This window comes from Hemicordylus capensis, chromosome 6, assembly GCF_027244095.1.
Source record: "Hemicordylus capensis ecotype Gifberg chromosome 6, rHemCap1.1.pri, whole genome shotgun sequence".
In the NCBI taxonomy this organism is placed as follows: domain Eukaryota; kingdom Metazoa; phylum Chordata; class Lepidosauria; order Squamata; family Cordylidae; genus Hemicordylus; species Hemicordylus capensis.
Window position 1 is genome coordinate 79,637,610 of NC_069662.1, and position 25,671 is coordinate 79,663,280.

Here is a 25,671-nt window from a genome sequence, read left to right on the forward strand (position 1 = left end):
ACATTTGAGGCACAAGAGGACTAACTTGTGAACCGCCTAACTGATTTGAACCATAATAAAGGCCAACATATTCAGGTGGTGGTTGGGGGAGAGCCAGTTTAGACTCCAGGGCTTTCCACCAGGCTGTCCCAACACCACCACCCCTCTCCCTCTCTCTCTCTTTATGTTTCACTTCTTTTTTGTTGAAATATGTAAGGAATAAGAACCAAACATAGAAAAGCAGCTCATGATATAAGATCAAATTCCCAAATTTGATTTCAGCCCCATCATGGCACACCTATACCCAATTATATCAATGCACCTAAAGTAAGTACTACATCAAATACAAACAAACATGCTTAATCCTTCCCCAGGCTGTCACATTTTGTTGATCTCCAGCCACTTTTGCCCTAATGGGTCTCCAGACTCATACATCTGGGGAAAGTAGCATTGCAAGGCATGGCAGGGGGAGAGTGGAGGGCAACAGAAGAGTTCAGCATTTCCTCCCACCCTGCACTTTGCTGCAAATCAGCCCCGCCCAAGGATGGTTTGTAGTGATGAAGCAGGTGTTGGACAAATGTTATATGAGACTGTATTGCAACATGTAGTTTGGCCCAAACAGATCCCAGTCTTTATTTGCTTAACAAAAGCTCCCTGATGGGAGACAGCTCACAGATAAGACACATTTTTAAAATATGCACAGTAAACCCAATGACTTCTAAGCAATGTGTAGTATAGGCAAAGAAACCCTGCAGAGAGGTTAATAAAGTTCATGATGCACATATTGTGAAAATGATCACATTCTTCTAGTTTTATCATCTCAGCTATTGAAATGTAATTTTGTATACTTTATTATTTGTACACTACTATCCTCTCTGTTTAAATCCCAGCTGTACATTTTTCATGTTTCAAATGCTTATGCTGAAGACAACTATGGACACTGAGGAGAAGAGTTATTTTCAAATTTGGGGCAAATATCACATGACAGTCAACGCATCCCCCCCACCCCAGGCATCATCTGTTTTTCACTGTCTACAAGCATCCCTCTTTACATTCCCCCATGAAAACATTTTGGATTCCTGGGCAAATTGGATGCTAAAAACCCAGACCCAGCTCTGGCCTTTGGATAAATAGCAGCCTGGGCAAGGAGTGTCTTCCCTCTTGCTCATGGTTAGTTTATCAGTGTTAAAGTAGTTTATCAGTGTTGTGTTGCTTGTGTAGGATTGCCAAACCTAGTAGTATAACATGCCCTACTATTGTTCCCAGACTCTCCCAGCAATGCCCATTGAGCCAACTCTTGGTAATTTGTTGGTTTGCTTCCAATGCTCTCCTGCTCCAGTTCTGGGATCCAGCTTAATTCTTATAGGCTGTACACTTGACAAACAGTGAGTCACCAAGCTCAGCTTGGTGTCCCCTTCAAGTAGCCACCCTTGCCCAGCTTACCCATGCCTAAGGCTGGCCCTACCAAACATGATGTCCTTGAGTAGTTGGATAGGCAGGTACTGCCAGGCAAACACAACTGAGGATCATTTACTGAAAGTTTCTAGTACCCAGTCCTAAATATGTTGACTCAGTAGTAAGGCTCACTGACTTCAATTTTATCTGCTACTCTAGAAGGCATAAAATATTCCAACCAAATGATCGGAGAGGATTGTCCAAGGCAGATATCTGAACCAACAATCAATATGATGTTGGGTAGGGAGAAAGTCCAAATGGTAACAGAAATTATATCAGCACCAGAATCTAGTTGCAGTATCAAAGCTAAATCTTGGATTGTGTGAAATGGTCATTTTAAGAGTGCTTCTAAGCACATGCAGAGTGCCCTTTCCTCACCAAGGAGCAACTGTACAATTAGGTCAAGGAAGTAAAACTTCAAAAGTTGGTTGCTTGGCCTTCATGTGAAGCTTCAGCCCCTGCACCTCTCCTTTTACAAACTGAGCACTGATATGATCTCTTCTCTCACAATCTTCCCAAGACTGATTATTTAAATCCTGATTTGTTTTAACCTACATTATTCCATAGAGAAGTGAATCCTTGTATCTTGTATAAGGTATCTAACCCACACATTCAGAATCACACTGAAATATACAAATGCTCCAACCCAAGAAAAAAATAATCTCTTCTTGGGCAATTATGTAGCTTCCAAGCATCATGTCAGCTTTGAGCTCCTTGATCTTTCTCTTTTGATACAGTGCTTAGAGGCTTTCATGCTCTTCATAGTTTTACCGTTGGGAGCAGAGGCGATTAAAGAGTTATTTGCTCTGTGCTTTTTGCATATAAGTAAGGCAGAGATGAACTACAAAAGATCATGGATGTGGGTTCAAAGACATTAAGCAGCAAACCACTGAGAGAGTTCACTGTTTGGAAAGAAAACAAGAGCTTCAAATAATAACTCTAATTGGAAGTCCTATTTATCCATAAATATAAATTTCAGTGGGAAGGACTAGAACAGCCTTCACAAAAAGAGCTTTAGAAAAATAACAACAAAAGGAACAAAGGTCTGTAAGGATCAAAGGATATTATTTCCAATTATGTATTATATGGATTATTTTGAGATCAACAATAAACACACAAATAGATGAGTGCTTTGATACTCAAGTGGTGCGCATCACAATAACTACTTATGGAGTAAAAAAAGAAGGTCAATTCAGTTGCTATATTTTTACAGAGGCAGAAATATTTTTCATGCCTGTCTACATGCATCAAAATATTGTGTCAATAAAGTTCTGGCTTAACAAAATACTGGGAGAGTTCTCACCATCCAGCAACCCTAGTTCTGCTGCCAAATGTCAGATCATCTGCAGTGACTGTGAAAATGCCTGGGAAACGATCGTGTGTAAGGGTTCAAACATGGCTGCTGAACACAGGCAACTAACATGGGCAATCTTAGATTTGAAGTTGGGTTGCCATGCCAAACAACCACAAGTGAACTGTTGCACACAATTACTTCCTGGTCATTTTCACCACACAGATGACCAGGAAATGGGAGAGCGTGGGTGCCCTCCCCTTTTCTTCACCCATCAGTTGGTGGTAAGAATGACCATAGGGCTGGCCCACTGTGAAATCTGGAACTGCAAAACAAGCTCTGAATTACACAGCTTTGATGGGATCTGGAAGAGATCACTGTGGCCACTGAAAGCTGGAATTCTCAACCACACTGGATTGTGGCACCTACTGTCACTGCTGTTACTGCACTGCAATGGTTTCTGCCCCAAATAACATCAAGAATGGGACCTGGAGTGTTGTGGTGGGTTTCTAGATCCAAGTGCAAAGCAGAACCTTCAGGCCATTGCACTGCATGCTCTGAGGCCTTCATCAGGGCAAGAGGTTGGTAAGACTCATAGCTTGGAAAGAGGCTTTATTCCTGTGTGCATGGCCAACTATCTATTTACACACACTGATTTTTTTAAAAAATCACATCTCCACTTCTAATGTGCATGCATTCCTCATTTTCTCACTTCATACACAACTTCAGAAACAAAGTCATTCTTGTGCCCTTTGTACTGACATATTTCATGAAGAAGCGGCTACCACAGCACATTGCAGCATTGTGTGTTGTATGTTCTTATGGCTTGACATATTTTGCAAGCTTACATCAGTCCTACCTAACATTGTCATGCCTCTGAATGTAAATCTTATGGAAAATCCTTTCAGGTGGCTTCAGGAAATCTTCCTTCATTTCCATGGCAACGTTCCTGGGCAAAAGGCTCATCAGGAGTCTCTCCTGAAAGTAAAAACAAATGCATTAATTATGGGGTGGATCTGTGGTGATATTATTTCCCCATTTAAAAAAAATGTTTCTGTTAACTGGAATAGTTCATCTGACCTAACCTGTATGTTGGAAAACTGTGACCCATAAAATCAAAGGACTCACAACTGCAAAAATCCCAGGCACTGGCTTGCCCAATTTTCTAAAATTTTGATGTTTAAATTCCAGTATCTAGATCAGAGGTGGGAAAACGTGCCCCTCCAGCTGTGGTTGAACTGTAGTTCAATCACAGCTGGAGGGCTACGCTGGCCCACCCCTGGGCTAGCCCGTTGCTATTTCTCAGGAATCTCTGAGGCTATTTCCCAGGTATTTGAAATGCAACAGAAGTCCCATTGAAATTAATAGTACAAGTTAGTCATGACTAACTTTGTTCTGTTAATTTCAATAGGACTTCTGCTGAGTAATTCATTCAGGATGTCAGTCCTTCTGTTTTCCTAGACATGCATAAAGTATTTCTAAATTCTGGTGAATGCAAATGTGTAAGAACTCAATGAACACATGGGCAAATGCTGATAGTCACCTAAAGGTGATTAGTAACATTCACTGGTGAATATCTGAAAAGTGGGGAAATTATTTGGAGAATTGTAAAATGCATCTGGGATTGACAGCATTCACATGTGTATATTGACATTCACCAATTTTTGGACATTCGCCATAAACATATGTAGATTGCTTTAAGTGTCAGGAAACTGGCAAATGTTGACATGTACTGGTAATTCTTAAGATACGAAGCAGTTCAGAGAGGGCTGGCCGGAAGGCAGGCTCCTGCCTGCCCCTGCACACACACAACCCCAAACTTGGGCTTAAGGACATGCTCACACCTTAAAATTCAGGCTAAAGCCTGGAATAAATTCCCGAGCTTGGGGCAAGGCACCCTGGGCTTGGCTGCTTGTGTGAGCAGCCTCATTTCCTGACAAATCCCACTGAGCCTCCTAAAATCTTAAGAATAACCAGTAAATGTCAACATTCTTCAAATGTCTAACATTTACCACACACACAAGCATACACCACTCTAGCAAGTAACTATTGCTAATCCAGCTAGAGTTTTCTCAGTGCTGCTTATGGAATGAATTGCCCCAGCAGTTCTTTGCCTTCCAGAACAAACAGAGAGACCCAGCTACCCATGTGGTTCTGATGAACAGCCATAATCTCTACATTCCTCTATATAGGAAACAGTGATCTGCAGGAAGGGAACAAAGAGCTTCAAGAGCAGGTAATTGCTCCTAATTACCATTACCATCATAATACTATTAATAATATCTTTTTGTAGTACCTGAAACATCTGTAGGTGAAAGAATATGCAGGATCATTTGCTTTCTTTTGTGTGTGCTGCTTGGGAATCAGTGTGCTCTTTTGTTGCGCCTAGCAAGGCAGGTTATTAAACAATGAGATGGATCTCTTGTGAATTTATTTACCCAACCTTAAATCCGCTGAACATTAATGAAGTCTTCCCCACAGTGGAAATACTTATCAGTAATGAACACTGTACTGTCAGAATAGCATATTAGTCAATACCACTATTTTAAGCATTAATATACAGTGTCCCATTGAATTGTAAAAATTGAATTGAACAGTGTCCCTTTCACTGTATGTTGCTTTCTTGTTTTACAAAAGAACTTCTCACATTGCCAAGAGTTTCGGATGTTTCTAATACCAGTTAAATAATACGGTACTCCCCAAATGTTAACTGATTTGCATGAAGAATATGAAAAGGAAGACAACCTCAGTTTTGCAATTATTTCACACCTAAGTGAAAAGCTCAGGAGAGCACTTGGTGCATATCTAGCCCAGTTGGGCCTTGAACTGGAACCTCCTAATGCAGATGCCTCTTGTGGGGAGCTACACAAGGCTGTATGGCAGAAGGCAGAAAAGGCAGTATGGTGTTCTTCAGAATCCAGCATGGCCCCATCTCTGGGCAGTCAATGGGCTGTTCCTGACATGGCTTAGCTACAAATATTTTCAAGTCAGGCCTGAATCTCTGCCACAGTAACAGTATCTTTGGTCTTTGTTTTTACTGCCTTCTTTTTACATCCTTCATGTAGCTCCAAGCAGCCTGCTTGTTTCTCTGCCTTTCTGCCACTCTGCTGCACCCTACTCTCTGACCATAGCCATTAGGACTCTGTTCTGGACAGCCTCTTTCAACAGAATGCCTTAAATATTAGGCCAGTGGTTCCTGGAGTTCCCTGGAAATGCCACTTCCTTATTTTATGGATATGCAAATCTGGATAGGGATGTGCACGAATTGATTTGGTGCATCCAGTAGGGACCAAATCAATTTGGTGAGGCCCACCAAATAGTTTCAGTGAGGCAGGGAGTGGTACCTTTAAGGATAGTAAAGCAGGTCCTTACCTACTCTTCCGCTGCTCCGCTGCTATTCTGGGCACGGTGCTGCACCACTCAGAAGTTCACATGCAGCTGTGGGGCTTCACTTGGCAGCATGCATGGTGGCCATGTGTGTCCTGCCGCCAGGCACAGGCTGCTGGCTGAAGCCCTGCAGGCATGTGTGGACTTCTGAGCGGTGCAACATCGCACCCAGAAAAGTGGCAGGGTGGCGGAGGAGCAGTAAAGGACCTGCTTTACTCATGCTTAAAGGTACCACTCCCAGACCCACCGAAACATTTGTGCACATCCCTAAATCTGGATCTGTCTTGGCTGGGTCTGCCTCTCGTGGGATTGTACAGCTGAATAATTAATATAGCACATTGTTTATCTGAAAGCATTTCAGAATCAAAACCAGCCTGAATACTGAAATCTTACATGCCAGAGCATAGCAGAGACGTGGGTTTTCTAGAAAATTTTGAATTGGGAAATTTTCTGGACAACTTTCGCATGTATACAGCAATTACAGTGGGGTAGCAAGATTCTGTGCCACAGCATGCAAACTGAGACAGGAGCAGTTGATTAATTGTAATTAGCTTAACCCACGCAGAGCATCTGTGCACTAGTACTTGACTGTTCCCCTCACCTCAGAGATCTATCCACCCTCACCTGAGCCACACTCCTGCTCCTCCTCTTCCATCTGGTTGCTTTGATCCCTCTCACCGCTCTTGGTCAGCGTTGCTGGCGCTTATTAGCCAAGCTGCCGCCCCCTATCCCCAGATACCTCCCCACTCTTGCCCCGTTCCTACTCCTCCCCACAGGAGCAGCAGCAGCAATGGTTGACTGGGCCCTTCATTGCTGCTGCTGCCACCATGGCCGCTCGTTCCCCTCAGGCCGCGCCCAGGTCTGGGCCCGTCCCTTGCCTGTCTGCCTCCCTCTGCCAATAGCCTCGGTAGCCCCAAACAGAAGCAGCAGTTGACTGGACCATTCCATGCTGCCAATAGGTGCTGCCATGGCTTCTCATTTCCCCTCAGGCCACTGACAGGCTCGGGCCCATTCCTTGTCCTTCCTTCTTTCTCTCTTCCCCTCCCTTCTTTTTCTCTCTTTCTCCCCTACTCCTCTTTCTCCCCTACTCCTCCTCTACTCCCGCTCTACTCCTCTGTTTTTCTCCCCCCCCCGCTCTCTCTCTCTTTCTCTCTCTCCCTTCCTGAGTTAATAGACCTTGTTCATCTTATTTCCTCATCTAATTCACACAACGGCAACCTCCTTCACAGACCCCTGCCCACTATCCTTTTATATAGATTCCTCTCCTCTACAATCAAGAACATCTTCCGACCTGTAACAGTTGCATTCCAACTGACCTTAATCATCACAGGCTCCTCCCCCCCCATCTGCATACTGAATCCCCACTGCCCAATCAACATGGTGCTTCTGCTCTCACAGACTCCTCCTCCCTATCTGCATATGGAATCTCCATTGCCCAATCACCACAGTGCTTCTGCTAGTGAACTCTTGTGAGAGCTGCCACACATGGAATTAGCCATAGGTACACCTTAGATAATTATATAGATAGACTGAGACCTCTGTATGTATGTATGCACTATTATCCAGTCCTGTTTATTTTTCTTTTCCATTTTATTTTTTTGATTGCTGGTCACTGACTCTAATAATAAATTCACTCATTGGAAAGCATACATGTCAGGAAACAGGACTTCAAGTCTAGCTCTTTCCAATAATGTATCTCTTTCTATGTAAGCCACAGCTACCTACACTGAACCAATGCTTATCAAAACACTCTGCAGCCAATAGTAGTGCACATCACTACCTGCGATGTGAGGTCTCAGATTTCAGAGAAGGGACTGGAGGTTTATTTGACCAGCTACGATTATTCATCAAGGTTTCTTTGAGATAGACACTGAAGCTGTTCTCATGATCAGTGAGAAGAGCTTCTTCCAGGTTTTCGGGGAGAGCTGGCTTAGCTCGCTCTCCCTGCAGATGATCAAATGGTAGCCTTGGGTGGCCGGACCGACCGCCCACATGAATGCTGGCTCTGTCACGGAGCTGGCGGGGGCTGCAGGGATTGGGGGCTACACGCCCCTTGGAACTTCCAGGATGCTCCATGTGAATGTGCAGGGCATTCTGGAGAAACCCCCGAGCCAGGGAGGCTGCTTGCAGTCTCCCAGCTGGGAGTCTACCTGTGTGTCGCCGCACACCATGGCAACACACGAGCAAAAAGATGAGGTTAGTGGAGTGCTTGTTCCATTAATCTTGTCAGGGGATGGTGTTTTAGGTGGGCTTGCCACCTTGGGAGCACTGGGCCCGCCTGCAAGTCCAGTGGTTCCCACGATCCCTGGATAGTAGGCTAAGCTCCCTTAGTCTGCTTTCCATTGATCGTGAGAATAGCTTCAATTTCTTGTTGTGCCTGGCCTCCTAGTTTGCATCCTTAGTAATCCACATGTGGATAGACCAAGTTCAAAAAACAAGTTAAAGATTTTGTCCTAGATATTCTCCAAAGAAACAATCGGTTCATCTACATCTAAGGCTGATGAAATAATCCATATGTACTTTAATGGAAAGGAAAGTTTGAAGATATTTAATGAAAATAATCTATTAAAGAAAACATGCCTTTAACAGATTTGTCTGTACTTTGTCTTATCCTACGTATGGGGTGAAAAAGCCAGTGTACTGTCCTTAGATGCCATATTTTCCTTCAGTGGCCACTAGATGACAGTATTTCAGGACATTACCACAAGTTTCTGTGAAAGCAAGGAGTTAGGCAGAGGGATGAGCCAAAACAGAGGGCTGTTTTTCACTGAAGCTTTCTTCAGATGCCAAAACTAGTTTCCTCCTTTTAGTAATTCTTTTTTTTTTGAGGGGGGGGGGGCTCAAAGGGTGTAAAAATGTCTGCAGCATGGAGACCACCTCCCAACAAATGCATTCAGGCTCCTTTCTCCTGTATTTTTGCATAGTGGTGGCGGCAATAGGGCTTCAGAGTGAGCCCAGCCTCAACTGGCTGCTGCTACAGAGCCATTAGGGAAAAAATTAATTTCCCCCCCTCTTCAAACAAAATGTCACATAGCCAACCAGATATTACAAATATTTGTAAATATTTGTTTTGTTTCAAGGCCCATTTCAAAGTCATGGTTTTGAAATTCAAAACCCTAAATGGCCTGGACACAGCTTTTCAGTACATCCATAAATGATCCCTCATGTGACTTGGAGAGGCTGTTCATATGTGCAGCCTAGCCCAGGCTAGGGCAGCCAGCCTGTGCTATGCTGACGTGTGAAGTGCTGGGATCGATCCCAATCCTAGTGCTGCCCCTACGCCAAGCCTGAGTTGTTAACCCAGCGTTTAGCCAAGGTTAAGCAAACCTAGGCAGGGGGGAAGGAGCGGCCACGCCAAGCACAGCAGCTGCTCTAACGAGAGCAGCCATTGCGCTCGTGCCCTAGAGCACCTTGGGAGGGGGAAGTCCACTCCACTCCCAGCTCCTGCAATCGCTGAGCCGCCACTCGTGTGGGTGTGTGGCAGGGTGGAGGAGAGGGCAGCCAGTACTCATCCACCAGGGAAGGCAGGTGAGTTCCTGCCTTCTCTGCAGAGCACCGAGCAGCAGCCTCTGGGTCTTCTGAAGTGGGTTTTCTGAACGTAAAGTCAAATGAAATTGTGCCGTCAAGTCTGTGTCAACTCCTGGCAACCACAGAGCCATGTGGTGGTCTTCAGTAGAATACAGGAGGGGTTTACCACTGCCATCTCCTGCTCAGTATGAGGTGATGCCTTTCAGCAGCTTCCTATATCACTGCTGCCCAATATAGGAGTTTCCCTTTGTCTGGGAAACATACCAGCGAGGATGCGAACCAGCAACCTCTTGCTCCCTAGGCAAGTTATTTCCCTGCTGCTAAAGAGGAAGTGGGGCAGATGTTCTCTGTGGGATTAAGTTGAACACTTTCCTCAGAGAGATGCACCTGGCAGGCTCTTTTCTGAACTTTTAAAAGCTGGATAGGACCTTTCTTTTTAGGAAGAAATTTGGATTACTGGACTAGGTAATTATGTTTTTATTCTTAATTCTAATTTTAGCTGCTTTTAAAAATTTGCAAGCCTTTTGCAAGAGCCTTTCTAGGCTGACCCACAGGGGTAACATTATCTAAATAAATAAACAACATAAACGCTGTATTATCCTGAGTTAGGCCATTGGTTCATCATATAGCTCGCTATTACCTGTTCTTATTGACAGTGAATAACTCTGTAAGATTTCAGGTTCTTTCTAAACCCTATTATCCAAGATCCTTTAACTGGAGATGTCAAGAAGCAGGCCTGAAATCATCTGTATACAAAGCATTTGCTCTACCATGAGCTATCAAATTTACCATTATCTGGCGCAGTATTCTGAAAGTCAGCCTATATGCATCTGCAATCCATTGACTAAGAAGTAGGATGCACTTTTAGTTCTATAAGAGTGAAGAACTGCTCAAGCAGAAATTAATCATAAAGCATCACTGATAGAAAATGTTGCTGCAATGGCCTTTGCAGCTGAATTTCACAGAATAGCATTTTGTTATTCCACTGCGCAAACAGAACCCAACATTTTGCATATAATCTACTTGTTATGCATTCACCCATAGGGTTCCTAGCAGGACAGTACACAACATCACTATATGTCAAAGGACACATTAGAGGACAATTGATACAACAGAAGAATCTTTCATCACTGCCCAGATCTCAAAATGCAAACAAGCTGAAAGTAGTTTTGCATAATACACTGCATTCTGATGGCTGTCTAGTATAGAAGCCCACTGCAGTCAGAAGGTATCCTCCCCGAAATAATTTTCTTGTAACAGATTGGTCTTACTTCCTGTGCCAGGATCTGATTGCCATATGAAAAGCTGGTAAGGACACTTCCAAGGTTGATTATTACTTTACATTTTTCACTTTGGAATGGCTCCCTGAATATGAAAAATACTTGCACCTTTTGTCAAATGTGAAAGCTGCACACATTCCTTTAAAGAACTTGGAAGTGAGAGTACTGGATATTTAGTAATACATTTCTGCTGTCATGCACTGTATATCTGATAAGTTAACATATCTGCTAACAATTTAAAAAACCTGCAGCGAGGGACACTTTAAAAAATTCATTGCCAAATTTTATTGAGTTCCAAGTATTTTGCACATATATCCCTTTCATGCGTCCGTTCTAATTTGTTCCTTAATTGTGGTTTGAAGAAATGGAAATTTTGCACAAACACCCCTTTCATGCATTTGTTCTTCTGGTTTGTTCCTTAATTGTGAAAATTAAGGAACAAACATTTCCTTAACTTTTAAGGAAAATTACAATTGTGAAAACCCAAGTTCCCATGTTCATATGTAATGTGGAACTCTGGTTTACTTCAAAGTGAAAACAAAAGGTTTCCCTTGAGAGACATGAGCAATACCTTCTTCATGAGAAACATATGCAATTCCAGTGTTCTTTTGTCTGGGTTGGTTTTTTTACAATTCTAAATACACTGTAGCACCATTCAGATATTATATTGTACATGTGTACAAGTAGCTGTATATACGTACATCTTTTTGTGTGAATGACTGCACATGCATTCATCTTAAAAGTGAAGCTAGGTACAAGTACAGTACCCTCAAATGCGGAGTACAGACAGGAAATGTGTATGTGTATTGAACATAAAGTGAGAATGATTGCACATGCCTACAGATCTGTACATGCATACACTGTACACAGATTGCAACATGAATAGGACTCATATGCTGCGGTGATTTCAAAGATCTATAAGTGTATTCAGCACAATGGTCCTGATGTGATCTCCTCACTCATGTGCACCTCCAGGGAACTTAGGTGATATGTTAGATATGAAGAATGATCACACACAGTTCACAATACCGCTATACATATTCAAACAGTATTTTTGCTATTTGTATAAGTCTTAGAGGCCAGCACTGAGATATCAAAGACTATTTTATCGGCATCATCTGTTCATGGAAATGAAGGAAAATATGGTTCCTGACACTTATAACCCTTAGAGAGCAGAATCTCTCCTCATAGCCCTATATGAAGCTGTTAGTTACTGTCAAGGGCTATTGGTGATCACGTACTGCTAAGAACTTCTCACACTGAGTGGATGAGATGTGTGTTGCTGCCATAGTGCCCTCTAATTAAAGGTTCTAAATTTCATTTAGTTAGCTACACATGGCCCATATTAGTTGATGTGGGGAGCACATGTTTGAAAGTGTTCCTGAGTTTTATCTTATATAAATAAATCAAATTAGGAGAAAAATAAATTTAACTCCAAATGACATAGATTTTCAGAACTCCTCATTTTTGTGGAGCTCTCTATAGTCCAGAAGATCCTGCTTCAGACTCAATATTCCTTTACTGCACCAGGCTCTCAGGCAGAAGTCTTTCCCAGTCCTGCTACCTATGATCCTTTAACTGAAGATGCCAGTGGCCGAATTCAGACATAACACGGATCCGGAGTTAAACGGGGCAGAGGATGGAACTCCAGTACATCCGAATTTGTGAAACTGCAATTCCATGCCAAAAGCAACCTGTGGTTTGCCTCGCCAAACTCCAAGTTGATCCTTCAGTTTGCAAAAAGGTTCGCCACCAAGACCTCTGGTTTGGCCACTGAAGCATTATGTCTGATTCTGGACACTGCCTTAACTGCGGTTTTTGCCGAATTTCAAACTGCAACCATAGAGGTGATGGTGCCGATGTGCCCTGGATCATGCCCACCACATGTCTGTGGTGCTTCTCACTGGCCACCCCTCCTGTCACCTATCCAGCTATGGAGTTGCCTGGCAACAGGGATGCTGCCACACCCCATCTCATACTTGTCATCCTGTCAAGCAGCAAAGTAACACAGGGACATTCCACCATCCCACTCTGTCCCATGCTTCACCCACCCAGCAAGTAGGAGGGAAAAGGGATGGGATGGCAGAATGGGAACTAAGTGATTTGCTCCCCAATAATAAAGCGACAGTGATGTATGTTTATAAGCACAAACATTCCATGTGGCAACATAGGCAGGGCACCCCATCACAGCACCGGGAGTCACTAACATTTGGTGAGGGGTCCCCCCCGCCCAGGATTGAGTTTAAATGGCAGCCACAACCAGGGATTCTCAAGCAACCAAGTTCTATTTTTTTTCACAGAAAGGTTGGGGAAGGGGGACCTGGCCCCTTGGGGGTTTGCAGTGCCTAGGCTTACTCATGAGGAGGGCTGGTCACCAAGATCAGCAGTGTTCCAGTCAAAGGAGCAATCTGACATCTGTGATCATGATGGATGCTGACCCAGGGCAGACCACACTTGCTCAAAAGAGTGCCAAGCAATGTTCACTCTAATTTTTTTCATCTGTGTCGGAATGAATTTTGTTCTGCGCAGCAGTATCAATGCAGTGGTACGCACTTGCTTTCAAGTGGGGCATTTCTAATTCAACGTGAGCAGGATCTAACATTAACTGAGCGGACATCAAAAAAACTTGAGAGCACGTGCACATGCACATGCTTTAGAGGGAATACTGGTGCCAAGCCAAGTAGCTGTCAAAGCTTGCCCCCTGCCAGCCCATCTGCCCATGTGGACTTGTGCACCTGTTTGTGTCCCAGGGTCACTGGAAATCGGGGCTCCCCTCTCCTGTGAATCCCCACATCAGTAGTTCTGCATACAGCGCAACACTGGAGCGGACCTGGAAAGTTTGAAAGGGTTTAAAGATGCATCCATGCACCCGATGTTCCCCCTGTCCACGCATGCGGCCAGGCTCTGACACATAGAGCATCAGAATCTCCTTTGGGTGTGTGCAAGATTTCACAAGGAAGAGGGGGGCGGGGTTTGCAGAAATTCTGTTCATTTTTACCAAGAAAATTTGGGTGCCATACACAACTGGGGCACTCTTTGTTGGGTTAGCTCAACTCATGAGCATGCAGGCTGAAGAGAGACTGAGGCCTCACTCCCCAAGGTCCTCCCCAGTAGATTAGGTCTTTCATGAGAGGATGAGCCCACCACCAGCAAGCTACCAGTGAAACAGGAGTTTGGTTTGGTCTGTATGGATTGCTTTGAAGTGCTCTGAAAATGCACGATCATGCTTGGCATGCCCCCTTCAAGCTCATGGCCTATTGCAGCTGCTCCACTTACATGTTGATGTTTTGCCCAAAATCCAGCTGTGGGGCTTGCTGGGATTGACCTCGGTGGCCAGGCAGCAAGGAGGGGCTCCTCTCTCCTTAAACTGGAGGTTGGCGGGTTGCGGTTAGACATTCATCAACTGTGGTTCGCCAACCTCTGGTTTCGTGTTATGTCTGAATTCGACCGGTGATAGAACCTGGGATCTTATCCATTGTAAAGTTGTCAATATCTTGCTCCAGGTCAAGTCAGGGTTGGGTCAGGACCTTGGATAACTTTGAGCAGGATTGCAAGAGATGTGGGTATTGTAATTTAAGAGGAATGTTGCTCCAGAGGCTGCTTTTGTTGTTCCTGCCCAGGCAGAGGGTACTCAACCCCTGCTTAATTAGCAAAGAGGCACCTTTTAAAAGTGGTGATTCTCTTTTATTTAGCAGTGTGGGGGGGAAGCAACTGGCCCTATCCAATCCCAGCACAGCATCCTTCCAGTGGCTCCTGCTGGTGTCTACCCTACATTTCCTTTTAGATCGTGAGCCCTTTTGGGACAGGGAAACATCTTATTTATTTATTTTTCCTGTGTAAACTGTCTTGAGATTTTTTAATTGAAAAGTGATATATAAATATTCATAGTAGTAGTAGGGCATCGGTCCCACCCCTTTCATCGAGAAGGCTCTGTTTATTAAGGGGCCTTGCCCTATTTAAGAAATTGAGAAAGAGCAAGCTCCTTCGACACTGGGGCCCTCCACTGGCAGGTCCTTGAGGCACTCCTGCAAATAAGAGGATGAAGGCAGGACCATTTCTTCAGGCTGCAGTGGAGGTGCTGGCTCTAGTTCCCCTGGAGTGGGGATCCTAGCAACGTGGGGTCACCTAGGATCTGAATTGTAAGGTCTTTTCACCTTGTTTTATTCTCTGAACTGTTTGCCTCATCTTATAATGGAGGTCCTAGAACTGAGCTAATGGCAGTCAATGATCTATAGGCCATCCCTGTGTACTTGACACCTACTTTCATGTACAATATAATAGGGCTGTCCCTAGGGAAGGAGAAGCCTCCAACTCTAGTTTGGGAGCTGTGCGCACTCTCAATATTTGATTGTGTGTTAGATAAAAGCAAGATCAGAGGGAGGGAGCTTACTCATCTGTCATGCCCTACTGGGATAGGGAGGTTTTTCCTTCTACTTTGTTTTGAAGCTGGGGATGGAATCTGGGTAGGATGTGCTCATCCTACCCAGCTGGGGCTTGACAGACAAACAAGTTGCCTGCCTCCAACCTTGCTTTTATAACTAACACATGATCAGATGTTGGGAGAATGCACAGCTCCTGAACTAGGAGGCTTCTCCTATCCTAATAATCATGAAAACAGCCCTATAATTAAAGCTGTAAGTTCCCACAGATTGTAGTTCCTCTTCCATGAAAAGAAAACATTTATACAGTATAAGATTATTATAAAGATTAATGAGACAAGGATTTTTGCTTGTATCATTTTTTTTTTAGCTGACCCTGAAGTTCACATTTTTGCTGCCAATTTTTCTCTATATATTTGTCATTCAGCATGTGCATTCCAAACAATCACACAGAGAAAACATCATAGGAATGACATCTAGGAACGGAGAAGCCTTGACATATACTTGCAACATTTCCACGGTTATAGTAGGATTTGTTGGTCTTGCTAGAATCACAGTAATCATTAAACAAGTGTTTCCATGTACACTAGGCTGGCACAACTTGTGACCTACCACTTGGTCACATACAATCCATCAGCCATGGATCAATAAGTCTCCTGGGTTTTTAAAAGAAGTTCTTGGACTTCAAAAATAGGGAGTGCAACAAACACAAGACAGGCCACATTATCTGGCATACATGGTGTGAGGGATGCATTTGGCTTGCTGGATCACAAGTTGTGCAAGCCTGATGTACATAGTCTTTTCCCACACAGACATGTACAATGCAATGATAGACATCAGGGGAAAATGACTGAAAATGCCTGAGTAAATCAGTCCCTATCCACAGAAGATGATGAAGACAGTAGACTATTGTCACATGTGTTTCTCTACAATTTTACCATCACTGCTACAAACACAAGGTGGCATTATACAGTAAGCAGCTCTATTACTGGGATTAATGGTGAAGCAGATGGTACCTCACACCTGGTGTAATTGAGCAGAAAGATTTGCTCTCTTGTTCTTCCTTCTCAGCCTGAGTGAGAGCCCCTATTATTAGCTGTATCACTGTAACAATGGGCCATTTGTTTTCGCCTGCCTCTCATGAACAACACATACTTCATGCATGACCAGTACCCATGTTCTGGAAGAGCAGCCTTCCTTCCTGTGTCTGGCTTCTTAGGCTGATCATAACCCACAGAATGACCAATCAAATACACTGTCTGAGGGAGGACTGGACTTCATTTCCAGAGGAGAAGTGAAGGCTTAATCTGGAGCCAGGCTAAAACAGGAGCTGCTTTGAAATACCACATTTAATAGGAATAATGGTTCACAATATATATGAACACAAAGATTTTTTTTAAGGTAAAGTAAGAGGGCATTGTAGTGATAGATTTGACCATGAACTCAGTAAAGTGCAAGATTTCTGTCAACTACGCTCAAGGCAAGAGCAAGAAATTTGCTCGTGTGTGTTTGTATGTGTTTCCATCCTTTGGTACTGGAATCAATTTAGATTGAAAGGAAACCTTGATTTTGTTTCAAGAACATGTTTTTAACCCTCTTGACTACAAACAACAGCCTGAAAATATGATTGCAGAGTGTTCTAATGATTCAAAAACCACAAAATGGTATAAACTCCAATGTTTTGTTTTGTTTTTTAAAGTTTTCTCTGCATTATGTGATGGTCAAGCCAACAGTACTCTCAATTTTTTTTATATTCAGCTTCTCCCTCTGGGGAAAAAACAGTGTTGCTGCTCTGATTTATGAGATATTTGAGCCTTATGCTCACTGTAGGATACCAATCAAAGTCCGTTGCTAGGCCATCACAGCAAGACTGTCATATCTCTATTGGACCAGGGCCTTGGATTCAAGTCATTGCTCTTGAACCCCAGCTTCTTAGCAGGCAGCATAACAAATTATTGTTGTGGCACTCATACCATTTATCTTACCAAGGTAGGTGGGGGGGGGGAGTAGCAATTGCTAAGCTAAATTTTAAAAACCTTCATTAATTTAAATGCCTTTTTCTCAGTACACAATGAAGTACACATTACATACTCGTAATATATGTATGATGTATAAATGTATATACGAGTCTCATATATAAAAATCCGGTTCCAAACTTCTATCAACATTCCATCACACTTCAGAGTAACCAGGAAACACTATACAGAAAAAGCGGGGGACAGAATCGGAGAGAGCCAAGGTTTGAGAGAAGGGAGAAAGAACCAGCACCACAAATCTGTTGCATGGGACAGAAAGAGAGTCAAGGAAATATCCTAGGTAAGAGTAATGAGAGCTGAAGTGAAGACAGGTGGGTAAAGAAATGGGGCAGAAAGAAATCGGAAATAGGCTAGAGAACTTCTTTCACCAAACTGCATGTTATTTTAAGCATGTGCTTGTTTTTTTTAATGTTAACTAGCAATTAGATTTGCTCATGGATCAGTGTGGCTTCATCCCTACACCCTATGCACGAAGTGGGTGGCTTCATCTCTTCTCCCTCACCCCCATGACATTCCTGATTCATAATCAGTGGTCCCTCTAATTTCTTTCAGCTCTGTGTAGAATGAGTTTTGTTCTGGGCGGCAGTATCAAGGCACTGTGTGTACAGATGCATTCAGAGTGGGGCCTTCCTAATTCAACCTGAGCGGGTTCTAAAATTAACTGAGCAGACATCAGAAAACTTGTGAGTGCGTGCACTTGCGCACACCTTAGAGGGAACAGTGTTCAGAATGCTTCCTCGCCACAGCTGCTATTTTACAAGATAAAACCCCTACTAATTGGGCAAAGAGGTACCTTCTAAAGTGGTGACTCTTTTGTTTAGCAGGGTAGAGCAATGGTTTTAATTCAGATTAAGCCCAGCATCCTTCCAGTGGCTGTTCTTGGTGTCTACCTTGCCTATTATGTTTAGAATGTGAGCCCTTTTGAGACAGGGAACCCATTTCTTACCTTTTTCTATGTGAACCTGAGAAGCATCCACTCCTCAGTCTTCATCACAGTTTATAGAAAGCAAATGAAATCCTGGCTTTTTACCCAGGCATTCATATGAATGCTGTTTTAGTTGCTGCTGCTCTGTATTTTACAAATCTTATTGATTTGTATTTTATATTCCAAATTAATATCTTTATTGTGTAACTTTTATAGTTTTATATTGTTTTAAAAGTTTTGTAAACTGCCTTGAGATTGTTTTAATGAAGATCAGTATAAAAATCTAATAAATAAATAAACCTCTTTGAAAACTTCTTTTTAAATGAAGAGGTATTATATACATATTCACAACAGTTGTTGCTGCTGCTGCTGCTGCTGCTGCTGGGGTGAAGTTTACTTCACCACTGTTAGCAGATTGTGTGGAAAGAGCAATCCTATTAAAGAGTATCTTCAGAAACACATTTAAGATTCAAAAGCAAGGAAGGTTTATTGGGAAAATTACATACTTGTATATAAAAGCCTGTGTCCCAGAGCTTTCTTTCTTCATAATGCAAAGCAGAGAGGGAGAGAAAGAGAATGGAGAATGCAGCAGAACAGGGAGCAAGAATCAGGAACTGAGAGACCCCTGAGAGTATCAGTCTACAATCAGAAAAGGCCAGAGAAAAGAGAGAAACAACAAGAGAGGGAATAAAGAGGAAAGCTCTTCCTCACTATCTTCATTTCTAATGTCCCTAGTGGTCACTAGGATAAAAGGTGCAAACAGCCAATGCAACTGGAGCTGTGTCAATAATAAACAAAACAAAACAATAATAATAACTAGCTTAACCCGCACATAGCATCTGTGCGTTAGTACTTGATTGCTCCCCTCATTCCCCACCACAGCCCCCTCATCTCAGAGTTCTCTCCACCCTCACCTGAGCTGAGCTTATGCTCCTCCTGCTCCTCCATCCCATTGCTTCCCCCTCATCCGCTCACCCCACTTGGGTGCTCCTCCATCCCGTTGCTCCATCCCCCTCAGCCCTCATGGTCATGGCTGCAGCATTGCTGGTGCTGATTCTCCAAGCCGCAGTGCTTTAACCCCAGAGACCTTCCCACCCTCACCTGAGTCCTGCACCTGTGTCTCCCCTCAGGAGTAGCAGCAGCAGTTGACTGGGCCTTCCTCACTTCCACCATGGCTACGCGTTCCCCTCAGGACGCTGACAGGTTCGGGCCCATCACTTGCCTGCCTGGCTGTCTGTCTGCCTTCCCCCGGCAATGGCCTCTGTAGCTTCGAGCAGTGGCAATAGTTGACTGGACCCTTTCTCACTGCCACAGCTGCTGCCATTGTGATTTGTTCCCCTCAGGCTGCTGACCGGCCCAGGCCTGTCCCTCGCCCTTCCTTCTCTCTTCCACTCCCTTCTTTTTCTCTCTCCTCCACTCACTCTTCTCCTCTGTCTTTCTTCCCCTCCCTGCTCTCTCTCTCCCTTCTGTTGGGGACCCCCTGACCCCAACATTCAATCCAGAGCTACCAACCCAGAATTATGTGAAATTCAGGCCTGTGTCTGATTCCATTTTATTAAGGAATGAATTAATGCCTGAACTCAAGGTGAACTGACACCCAGGTTTCATGACTGCCTCTGCTAACTGCTCTGTGAAGGAAGAGGCAATCCAGCATTGTATTGTGAAATGGGTACTCAAAGAAACACAAAGGCCAGGCCTGAGTGATCCAAATGCTAAAATCTAACCCACTATCAGATAATGTCTGGAAGAAGTTAGAAGCTGAGCTCTCACTTCCTCCTGCAAGGTCTATGTTAATCCTTGTCATTGATTGCTCTGCTATGCCCAAAGGGGATACTCAACTGCTGTCTATAGAGATTCCACTCTAGGTAAATGCACACAAAGAAAACACCTATAGATTTTAATTCTTATTTTACTAACACCTTTTAACACCTTCTGGGACCAAGCACCAGAAATCTGGGGACAAGAGAAGATGCCCATGCAGATTTACTTTGGGCAAAGTAGAATGTCCCCTCCCCTAAATAGCAACAAACAGAAGATGGGATTCAGATCTCCCTGGACTGAACTAATATCCTGAATAATTAAACAATAATATCCAGAAGGTAACAGCAAATTGTCACATTTTTGGGGACCCAGGAATGATGAAGACACTTTGAATGGACTCTATGGAGATCAAAGGGAGAAGCAACTACAAAAAGGGAGCAAGCCAAACAGAGAGCGGGCAATCTTGCCTAACAAGCATACTTGCTCAAGAGCCATCCCAGAGCTTGCTGCTAAGCCACGGGGCAACAAGCAGAAACTCTGTCCATGGATAGGAACTGTATGTGACTTCTGCTGTGCAGTGAGAAGTCAAGACTTCCCCAGCCATGGTGCTCTCACTCTCTGCCTCGCTCTGAGCAAACTGCCTGCTTGACCATCGCCCCCAAGCTGCTGTCTCTCTCTACAGCCTCTCTCCTTCAACTGAAAGCCCCACCGCTTTCAAGCCTCTGACCCTGGTAATATGCTGCTCCACAAGCCTTGGATCCCTCCATCCTTTCCCCTTCTTCTCCTTTCCCCTCTTCCCTCTACTAATTCCTGATCTCCCCAACCCATGCCAGTCCTCAACCTTCCTTACCCCCCCCCACCTTTTTCTGTCTATATCTGAACTCTGTTAGGCTCTAGGAAGATTTAATACACACCCATATGTTAGTTAGGAACACTGGGTGAATGTTGTTGCTGGCTAGAGTTGAAATATTGTTAGTCATACTGATAGATTGTTCTGTTTTCTGCTCAGTCAGATTGATGTTGTTATTCTTTTATACTCAATAAAGCCCATCAAATCATTTAGGATTGTTTTATCTCCTTTCTATGTTGCACGCCCAGATCCTACATGGTCATTGTATAAAAGAACTGGTCACTTTGTGACACTGGTGAAGCCAGCCTAATTTCGTCTGCTAGCTCCTGAGCACAAAATCAGGCTTGGTTCACAACACTTACTAAGTTATCAGATCTTGTTCATCTTCTTTCCTCATTAATTTGTGCAGTGGCAGCCTCCTTCTCCTGAAGGGGCTCTTTCCTCCCCCTCATCTCCTCTCTTTGCAGACCCCCACCCACTATCCTTTTATAGCTAGCAAGCTAGCTAGATAGATAGATAGATAGATAGATAGATAGATAGAACAATATTATTACAGTACCCATACTAACCAATCCTTTTACAGATCTCATAATAAGGAGAGAGAAAGTAAAAATACACACCCTTGCTCAATAGCCAATGAATTTCATAGCTTCCCTCATTTCCTCTTTAACATTTATAGTGGGACAAAGCTGTTCTATATACATTGTTTCCTTTATCTTCCATTTTCCATACAAGAAGCATCTATATTTCTTTATGTTGGCCAGATATAAGGGGCATCTGGCAGACACTAAGCATAAAGATCAGACAAAGCAGTGGGCAGCACATGTTAAAGAAAAACATTGGGGTAAAGCAGTGAATACAAAGATATCTGTTTTGGCTGTGGAGGCAGATGTGAGAAAACGGAAGATAAAAGTAATGTCTATTACTAGAAGTATAGTAATGTCCCACTATAAATGTTAAAGAAAAAATGAGAGAAGCTATGAAATTCATTGGCTATTTACCAAGGGTCGGTATTTTCACTTTCTCCTTATTATGAGATCTGCAATAGAAGTGGTTGGTATGGGTATTGTAATAGGATTGGCTCTTTGGGGCTAGTTTGCTGCTTCATGATGCTTAGCTACTGTATTTAAGAACATGCTTCAACCACTAGTGCATAGCACTGAAGCTGATGTGATATATCGAAATGTTTGCTGGCTCTGGACATCTGTTTTATGTTTTATGCATTATAGAAGGTCTTTGGGAAAGCTTGTGGATTTTGGAGAAGCATATTTCATCGCCATTATACTGTCTTATTCTATGTTATAATTTTGGAATTTAATATTTGTAGTTCAGAAAAAGATGAAATTACAGAATACATGGCAAGGTAATTCCATTAGCTTCTCTTTAAAGCTCTTCATAGCCATGCTTTATACAACCATGCTTCAACCATACTTCTGCCCTTGTCTTCCATTAGACCCATGAACATGTCCTATGCTCCTCCAATTGAACCATTTCCCTTATGCTCTAATGTGACTTTGCTAATCTCTTTTGCTGCTCCCTATGCATAGAATTGCCCCTGCTGAATAAGTACACAGTGACACTTCACATCACTCAAAAATAATCAATTAATCACCTATGTTGAATTGTGCTTGTGCCAGTGAAGCCTCTAACAATGATTGGCTGCCGTGTTGTTATGACATGGATTACAGTTGCACAAGGAATTAAACAATTTGCAGTTCAACTTCTGTGAGGGAAAGGAAAGGAATCAGTTTGGCTGCAATTAAACCTCACTAAGAGTCAGGCTAAGGAGTGGAAGATTCCAGGACACAGGGAAGCTAATGAACAGAGTCCAGATGTCCAAATGGACCTAAAATGAGGAACCTGAATGAAGAGTTGGTGGAGAATGGCATTTCAGGAAAAGGGCAAAGGAATCAGGGAATGGAAACAAGCAAGGGCTGGTTAGAGATGGAACTCTGAAGAAATTCCTAGTGCTTAAGGTCAGGACTCAGGAGACACTGTTATATCATGGAAGGTGAGGGAGAAAAACAGAAGTGCTAGAGAGGGTGATCAAGAGACAGAGTGGCTAAAGGAAATAGTTGCTAAGTCTAGAATTTAGGGAATTCTGTCAGCTATACCTTCTACTATCACTGCAGCATTGTAAACCTTCTGGGTAAAACAAGGGCCAAGAAGCACTGGAGTGCAGAGCTGAATTACACATAGTGCAGATTCACTATGAATGGGCTTTCAAACATCATGGTGAGCTGCTGGTTCCTCACGCATGCATGAACCCGATTTCCGGTGTCAAGAAGGACATGCTGAGATTGGGTATGTCTTGCAAACCCACCAATCTTGACATTTTCTGCCCTGCTTGTGGGTCTGAGCCCATCTGTCCTGCACTTAAAATACAGGGTACAGATGTTGGGTTTGGAACCACAAGTATTGTAGAATATGCCAAGATTGGCAGGTTTGCATGAGATGCCCAATTTCAGCATGTGGCATGGCCAGGCCACTAGTTTCCCATGATGTGTGAAGCCACCCATCAAGATTTGAACTGGAACTGGCATCAATTTTCAGTCCTAGCAATTCTCTGGAATTTTATTGTATTGCTGTATTGTTTTTAAACTCCCCAGAGACTTGGGTTTTGAGCGGTATATACATATGTTAAATAATTAAATATTTAAATAATAAATGTCAGAGCGGGGGAGGGTTTGGTTCTTGAAAGAGTTAGAAACTCGTGTCACTTATGTGGATGGGCACACACAAGCGTGTCATAGTTTGAAAGGGAATGGGGAGGCGCTTACCTAAGGCAGCAGTAGGGTTGTAGTTAGAGATGTAACATTTCTGGAAATTTTGAAGTCATGGGGGGAAAACCCAGGTCCTCCCCCCCCCCCACTTTTTTATAAATGAAAATATTGGGGGAAATTGAAACATATATAATGCTTTTCTTCAATTGCCCATTACAAGTCTGAAGTCACATTGTTTCTATGGAGGATTTATTATGTATAACCTGCTTTGCTCAAAACATTGATCATGTTTGTAATATTACATTTAGAAGTATTCAGACAATTAATCCAAATGCATCAATTTACTTTTAAATGTTATTTAATTTTTGTTACAAATGAAGTGCAATCTGCTGAACTTGAAGGAATCCAGCATCTCTGTAAGCCAGTTTATTCTATTTTCAACATCAACATTTTGCCTGCTTCTCAAAAACTGTCAAAAACTATTTAAGAGCGGCAGGCAAAAATTTAATGCTGAAACCTGAGAAAAACTGGCTTACATACAGTGCAGCACCCCACCAATTGAAGTGTGGGGCAAGTTTGTGCATCCCCAAACCATGTCCTCACCTCTACCAAGCTTGCAGAGGGGCCGTCACTACTAATGATTGTATCATCACTGTTGTGACAAGCCTCCCATTATTCCCAATGTGAAGCTTGTTGCTGCAGCGATGATGCAATTCTTAGGAATCATGGAAGCCTCGCAAGCTTGGCATTTGTTTACTACATTTATGCCCTGTTCTTCCTCCAAAAAGCCCTCAGTAGAAGTGAGGACATGGTTTGGGGAAGCACAGAACAAGTGTGTGTGCCCAACTCTTGGATCAGTGGGGTACTATGTAGTATCTCAGCCATTATCAACATTACAGTAAAACAAAGTTAGTTATTATGCATTCTGCACTTAGTCTCTTTCAGAGTCAAGCAAATACATAAATTACTCACTTTCAGAAAAGAGGGGGAGAATTATTTAAAAAAAAATTGTCACAAGAAACTTTGTCTAATCAGTCTCATTTTCTCATAGACCAGTTTCTTTCACATGCTGCAGAAGATGGAGGAATATGAAGCAAGCAAAATCCTTGGGAGTGTAAAGGCCAGAACACCTTTTCTTATATGAATATATTTGAACACCTTAAAAAACCTTTTTGTTCATAATTCCAAAGAAAATATTGCATAAGCCAATCCCCCCTCCATGTTCCCTTTGGGGGGGGGAACAAGAAAAGTCTCTCAGGGTGGGGGAACAGAAAAAACTAGTCCCCCAAAAAATTCCAGTTTTTATCTGGGCCTTCACATCTCTAGTTGTAGTGATGTATCCCCCACCTTAAACTAGCACCTGTTGTCTCACAGGAACAGAAGTATCATTCCCTGATGCATTATGGGAAGAAAAATAGCACCAGCCAGGAAGCAAATAGCACTTCTCACACTTCTGAGCCTGCCGCTACCCGCAGAGGAAGAAGAAGAATATATGTCTATGACTCTACTGTGGCCTTAGGTGTCTCTCTCTCTCTCTCTCTCTCTCTCTCTCTCTCTCTCTCTCTCTCTCTCTCTCTCACACACACACACACACACACACACACACACACACACCCCTTCTTGAATGTCAACACACTTTCATGGGCCTTTCACAGAAGTGGCAAATCTCCCTCCCCATTTTGTCCTGAATGAAAATATCAGTGAAAATGGGAGATAAGGTTTGAACTAACCACTAATTATTTAGCTGCAAGTTTCTAATATAATATAATTTTCTCTTTCTCCTCTAAAACATTATTTTAGAATTAAATATTATTCTAAATGGTATTGTTTTCCCATTTCAACAATATATTTCAGAGAGCTCAACAGTACATATGGTGGCTCATTCATAGCTACCAAGCATATGGTGACTTTGGAAAATAACTTTTAAAAACTACCTGTGGTGATCCCCAGACTGTGGTGTGTCAGTCATACATAACATTCAGCTTTCAAATCACACATTCACTTCTCTCCATAGGTACATTCTCTTCTCTCCATAGTATAACAGTAAAAGAGGGGCAGAACCAAAATGGGAATGAGC

The 25,671-nt window shown here is 43.0% G+C and overlaps 1 protein-coding gene across 2 annotated transcripts in view; it reads right to left on the minus strand.

Annotated features, from left to right (window-relative positions):
- ADCY1 (adenylate cyclase 1) overlaps positions 1–25,671 on the minus strand; it is a 285,419-nt gene that overhangs the window by 135,806 nt on the left and 123,942 nt on the right. For both annotated transcript variants that reach the window (XR_008309536.1, XM_053259719.1), the window contains exon 3: positions 3,585–3,703. Coding sequence is in view for 1 of the 2 variants with exons in the window: in XM_053259719.1 (XP_053115694.1) it covers positions 3,585–3,703 (119 nt within the window). In the remaining variant the exon portion in view is untranslated. The remainder of the gene's footprint in view (positions 1–3,584; positions 3,704–25,671) is intronic.